Raw genomic sequence first — 6,520 nt, 5'->3', positions numbered from 1 at the left:
TCTCTCCCCCTCTCTTCCTCCTCCCTTCCTCCTCCCTTCCTCCTCCCTTTCCCCACATCCTTCTCCCTTCCCCGCTCCTCCCTTCCTCCCTTCCTCCTCCCTTACACTGGTTTTTGCCGTCGCTCCACCCTTTCTGTTGCCGTTGGTGTCCTTTCCCCCTCCTTCCACCCCCCTCCCTCCTCCCTTCCTCTCTTCCTCTCTTCCTCCTCCCTTCCTCCTCCCTTCCTCCTCCCTTTCCCCACATCCTTCTCCCTTCCCCGCTCCTCCCTTCCTCCCTTCCTCCTCCCTTACACTGGTTTTTGCCGTCGCTCCACCCTTTCTGTTGTGCCGTTGGTGTCATGGAAACACCAGGTTCTCAGACTCGGCCCGCTGGTTTCTGCCTTTCCAGGTGAACGCGCTCATCAAGCAGCGTGAAGGCTACGCCCCGGGCACAGAGTTCCACCGGTGCAAGGAGATGTCTGAGTACTGTAGCACCCTGTGCCGTCACCTCTACCTGTTCCCGGGACACCCTCCCACGTGATGCCATCTCCCCGTCGTTCATGCCAGATCGAGGCCACTGGACCACCGGAGGCATGGCGGAGCCTTTTCTCTTCAGGGTTACGTTTCTGTCCTTCCCCCTCAGGGACTGGGAGTCTCCCGGGCTGGTTTCACACACCTGTCATCTCCACCCTTGGGTCCGGGACTGCAGGCCGGCTCCTCCGGTGTGACGCGCTGTCCCTGTGGCGCTAGCCCTGGACTGTTGCCAGGAGCGTCAGGCTGCAGCAGAGGAGCCTGTCGGGAGGTGTGAACACGGTGTCTCCGCGAGGAGGGGGCGTGGGGATCGCCTCGTCGTGTGTGCTCACTTCCTGCCCCAGGGCTTTCGTAGGTAGCGCTTTGGTCACTGTGGCTCAGAGGTCTCCTGTCTTTCCTTTCATTCTCCCACCCCCATTTGTCCCAGAGTGAGAGTTTGGGGGGGTCCTCATTTAACGTAGGCATTTCTCATTCGGCTTCGAAGGGGCAAACGGGGCCAAAGACACACACCCTCTGCTGCTGGGCGTGCGGCACTGACCTGTGCCTGCCTGCAGCACGGCAGGGCCACCCGCTGGAAGGACAGTCTTCTCAACGCCACTCGTGGCGCCTTTAGACTCGAGGAATCCAAGCTGTGAGCAGAGGTTAGGGTTTGTATGCCCGCATCTGTAGCTCGTTGATCTTTGCCCGTGGAAGTTCCAGAGATCCTGTCCTTGCTGCTTCCTCGGAGCTTCGTTGCGAGCCGAGCCTGGCAGAGTGCCAGCAGAGGCAGATAAGAGTGGTGTGTTTCCTCATGTTCCGTAATCTGTGTCACCTTTTTTCTCTCTATGAAATGTCCCTTTCTATAAAAGCTTCCTAGTTACTTTCTGCTTCTTGTTTCTCTGTCTTTACCTTCATTTCGTCCTATTTACTTCTGCCACCATTTCGGTCTAAAATACTAATCGGATTATTTGGCTGCTCCAGGATGTGATGTAGTCCTTTGTTCCTGCTTTCTGTTTCAGTATTAAATCCCTTCTGATTTTATGTGCCACTTCCCCTTCCACCTCTGTCTTTCCGTTTCAGGGAGGCCGTTGTTTCTGCAGTGCATGGGATTCGTTTGCTCTGGAAGTCGTATTTATCTGTGCTTGTATGAAGCTTTCCTGTGCTTGAAGGTCTTCTCCTTCCACTCTTGCCGTTTCAAGCTGATGTCTATGTGACAGGTTTTGGTTTGGGGTTTGTAAATATAAATCTGGTCGTGTCACTTCTGTTTGGAATCCTTTGGTTTCCTATTACACCTCAAATAAAATCCAAACTCTTTACTTTGGCCTGGAGGGCTCCTGCCTTTCCCTCTGACCCCCAGTGAGTGCTGCTGTCTCTCTAGGTGACGGCTCCAGTGGCTTCCACAGTTTCAAACATTCAAGATCATTCCTGTCCTAAACCATCACGCTCTGTCGGGGTCCACTGAGTGCCACGCCTCACCGCTCTTGGCTTGGGTGGCTTTATTCAAGACTCAGCCCAAATGCCCCTTTGTTGGGTAGGCCTTCCCAGGGCATTATCTCTCTAAATGAGCTTGTGTTTCTTTATTACTACAGCCTGTTTAATTCCTTGACTGCAGTTTCGGCAGTCTGTAACGAATATGTTATATTTGCTTCATCTGTTCCTTTCTGTCTCTGTGAGGGCCAGAACCTTGTCCCTTTTGTTCACCAGTACGTACCCAGTGCCTGGCACATGGTAGGTCTTCAATAAATGTTTGTTGAGAGAAGGAAGGAAGGAAGGAAGCAAGCAGGCAGCCCTAGCTAGAATACTGACCATACACACAGTTTGGTATTTGTTTTCATGTGTTGTTTATCCACTGGCATTACTAGCTCCTGAAGACGTGTCACATGTGAGACAACTTCCTGCACATCCCCCATGGTCTGGCACGGTGCTCGGCCGTTGCGGTAGTCCAGGTGCTCAATACATACTTGTTCTGTGAGCCAGGCAGTTTGGAGACTTGTAGCCAAGTCTTACCTTTGGGTCAGTATTGCATGGAAGTATTTGGGTGATGGAACTTTTCCACTTCCCACTGCCAGGATGTTGTGTTGCCATCAGGTGCCAAATAAATGCTCATATTTATTAGTGCCGTGTGCCTGGTGTCTCTGTGTCTGTCAATAATCTTATGAAACCCCTGTTTTTATTTTCTTGGCCCCTTCCGACATTCCTCACCACTACCCAAGGACTGCCCCTTCCTATTTTGTTGCCAGATCTTCTTCATATGTGCGGGTCCCCACCTGAGACGAGGCCACCTTAGTTGTCATGACCACAATCAACTGCCCAGAGTATGGCAGCGCTGGATTTTGCAGTTAGAGGCAGAAGAGTCATCAGCAAGCAGTGTTGGTCCTGGATTTAAATTTTGGGATGAAGGCTGGGGAAACATCGGGCTGGAATAGGAGGGTGATGAGGTCTGTAGGGTTTCTTATCTCGTGTGGTCCAATTTGGATTTCAGGTTTTCTGGGGTAGGCATAGGTTGTAAGAATTCTAGGGCAGCTAGGACGAGATCTAAGCAGTGGGCTGTATGTAAGTTGGGGAGTTCTTGGGGTACGATGGATCTAAGTGCATGCCTGAAGAGGCAAGTGCCGATGGGCCGCGGGGGCTCGGCAAGAGACAGGAGTTCTGTAGGAGCCCTGGGGTGGGCAGCAGCTGTGGGGCCTGGGGGTAGTCGTTGAATCCACAGGGGAAGAGTGGAAAGGGACTAAGGGGCCTCAGAAGCACGTCGCCCAGTGGAGGGAAGGGAAGTGGCAGCAGAGGAGCACTGAGGGCACACGGGCAGGCGGAGTGGACGGGAACCGGTAGGTTGATCAGAAAAAATGGATAGCCGGGAGGGAGTGAGGGAGGGGCGCAGAGTCTGGGAGAGGTTAAAGTACTGGATCGCTGGAGTAAGGAAAGTACCCTTTTTCAGGACAGGAAAACTTTTTGGAGGGGTGATGTCTGGGATTACAGAGCGGCATCTGCCTCTGAGCTGGATTCCGTGTCCTTCCCACCGCTGCCCTTGAATAAGGGTATCAGGCTGACTTCCAGAGCTCCGTTCCCTCCCCCCTGCTTACCTCTGCCAGGGATTCTCTTCTAAAATTATCCCCTCCCTGAGCTGGGGGCTGGAGGGCAGCTTTACTCTCATGCGGAAGAGAACAGGAAATGGAACTCAAGAGAACAGGAAATGGAACTCGGGAAACTGAGCAAGGGGGCAAGGCATCTATCTACTCTGAGGAGGGAGCCACCCAGAATCGTTACAGCTGACCCAGGGCTGGGTATGTCACGGGCACCGTGCTTGGCGCTCTCCCATCCCCCCACAGCCCCCGGAGGTAGTCACTTTCCCATTTTACAGGAGAGGAAAATGAGGCTCAGAGACTTCAATTATACCAAAAAATAAAAAGGGAAGAAACGTAGCTTTGAGGGCATAGACTTAGAATCGATTAGAATTTCAATGTTAGCTCAGTCTTTAAAAGATGTTGGAGACCTTGGCTAACCTCATACAAGTTCAGTCCCCTTATCAAAAAATGAGGAACGTTGTTTCTACCTAAAAAGGGCAGAGGATTTACTGTGAGGACATGTGGTAAATCGCAAGGTGTTAATGCATTAACTCTCAAAATGAGCAGCTGTTTTAATAAGACTTAACATTCATTCCGTGCTTGCTGCGGGCAAACACCGTGGTAGCATTTTTGTGCATTCTTTTATCTCCCTAACCTGAGTTGTGGGGTTACTGCCTTTCTGTGGAAACAGGTCAGGATGTGAAACAATCTCACCTTGAGTGTGCGCCCTTAACAATATTGCTTCTATGACTGCCCAGCACAAGGTTTTCTCCACACTCTCTGGGGCTATAGATTTTTCCCACTGAGCTGAGAGAATAAACGTGAGACCGAAGACTTATTCCATCTTAGCCCTCGTTAGGTAGAGGACAGAGAAAGTGTACCGTGCTTGCAAATCCAGAAGGGGGAGGAAGAGGGCCGTCCAGTGCAATAGGGAAGGCCTCATGCAGGGCATGACAAGGGGCCGAGGATTTTTTTTAGAGTGTCTGAAAGGCAAGGGCCAGTAAGGAGTAGTGGGGAAATGACTTAAGTGGGTAGAGCTACAAAGAGGAAGTTCAGAGGAAGTTGCAGTCGCCTGGGAGAAATTTCAGAAGCAGGTGGTCATGGGTTCCACACACAGCTGCGTGTGCAGAGAGAAAGTGATGACCAGAAACCCCTTTACGGTATACTGCCCGGCAGGCTGGGGAGGCCAGACTTGGAAGAGATGGGAGTCTCAAAGGCGTAACCCTGGAAGAAGGTCTGTGCTTAAACAGATGCCAAGAGGCTGGCTCATTCACAGCCACCTACACCCCAGGACACACTTCCTCCTGCATGGGTGTCCCATATGGTCAATTTCAACACCCTTCAAATAGCAATTCATAAGCCTATGAGTTGTAACCTTTTAGTATCGTGGATCTCAAGAAAATATTTAAAACACCAGAAGAATGCATATATTATGCACTATACATACAGGATACATCCATGCTTACGAATGTTTCCAAATTAGGAGCTCTTCACGGGACTCCCCAGAAATCCACCTTTGGCCTTCCGTGTAGGAACCTAAGCCCTGTAACCGTGGTGGGGAGTTAGGGGAAGGCACAGCTGGCATTCTAGTTTCTCGTTCTCTTACAGGATGACACTCCACAAGGTTTTAATTATTTGCAATCTCAAACTCAAGATAATTCCTCTCAAATCCTTGGCACTAGCAGCTGGAGAGTTCCTTGCCCCTTCTTACTCCAGAATCTGGTTTTCAGAGTTGCAGCTGATGCTTCTACTTGACTTGGTCGAGTGCGAAGGCTTCCCAGTCTCAGGGAGCTCTGCCTTCAAATCTTAGAATCCATAACCACCACCTGACTTTCTCAGGAAGAGTGAAGGAATAATAATAATTGCCTTAGATATTTGTTTCTTGGGATTATCAAGAACCTACAGAAACTGGCTACTTTTAAGAGAGCCATACTCCACAGTTGAAAATCTTTCCTATTTCTGAAGCCCTTCCAAAAATATAATTTCACTTTGGCACTCTATTTTCCTTATTAAGAGAGTATTCCTTTTATCTCACACCAACCACTTAGATCTTTTATTTTCCGCCTGCAGAGAAGGCGGATATCGCAGAACTTTCAGTCCCTCAAAATGGCACACGTTTGCCATCTTTGCGGGTGCATTATAGGCCTTCGGGCTTCTAGGATTCACGTTGGAAAAGGTGCTTTCAAGGGTATCCATCTTCCCAGCTGCTTTGGACAGTTCATTAAGCCTCGATCAAAATACTCTTGTAGACGAGCTGTGTGGTGTTCCTACCCTGTTGTCCCTGAACTTGGACTGTCCAGGGACAGACTCCGCTTGGTGATGGATCCTACACCACACATTGGCTTGTGTTTATAACCTCTGTAGTGAGGAGTTCGCAGGGGAAGGAATGTCCTAGGAAAATTGGTGAAAGAAGAAAAAAAAATGTGATGCCAGATAAAGTAGTTTGTCCTTGGACAAAAATTATTTATTGACCTGAAAAGGGAAGAAAAGCAGAGTACTTCCCTGTCATCTTTTAGGTCTGTCAGCTGGTTATGAGAAATACTCCCTCACCTGTTGGTTATGAGAAATACTCCCTCACCTGCTCTGTCCCCCCTGCCCCCTGCCCACTGACCCTTCTCCCCTGTTATCTAATCGAGACTTAGGCGAGTGCTTCCCAGGCCACACGGGGGCTCAGGCCCTCCCCATAAATCCAGGTGGAGCTGACGCGTATCAGTCTGGGAAGTGGGAGAAATGCCAGAGCTCAAGGCTACCACCACTGCTTCCCACGCCGCCCCACACCCACTGGGTGACAAGGGTGGAGGTCAAGGGGATGGCGCCGACACGTTATTAGCAGCCCCTGGCACACAGCGAAGACAGAGCTGGAGGAGAAAACTGAAAATCGGATGGGCTGGGAGAGCTGGTGCGACAGATGAGGACTAGACCTTGGGAAGACTCGGAGCTGAGAATAACCCGATGGGGAAAGATGGAAG

The 6,520-nt window shown here is 50.6% G+C and overlaps 1 protein-coding gene across 1 annotated transcript in view; it reads left to right on the top strand.

The window, feature by feature from the left end:
* Positions 1-2,612, top strand: part of CASP2 (caspase 2) — an 18,432-nt gene extending 15,820 nt beyond the window's left edge. The window contains exon 11 of the mRNA XM_006910456.3: positions 389-2,612. Within this exon, the coding sequence (XP_006910518.1) occupies positions 389-520 (132 nt within the window). The 3' untranslated portion in view covers positions 521-2,612. The remainder of the gene's footprint in view (positions 1-388) is intronic.
* Positions 2,613-6,520: the final 3,908 nt, after the last annotated feature.

Source organism: Pteropus alecto, unplaced genomic scaffold (genome assembly GCF_000325575.1).
Source record: "Pteropus alecto unplaced genomic scaffold, ASM32557v1 scaffold22, whole genome shotgun sequence".
NCBI classification, from domain to species: domain Eukaryota; kingdom Metazoa; phylum Chordata; class Mammalia; order Chiroptera; family Pteropodidae; genus Pteropus; species Pteropus alecto.
The sequence above is the reverse complement of the archived record's forward strand: the minus strand, read 5'-3'. Positions and strand labels throughout refer to the sequence as shown.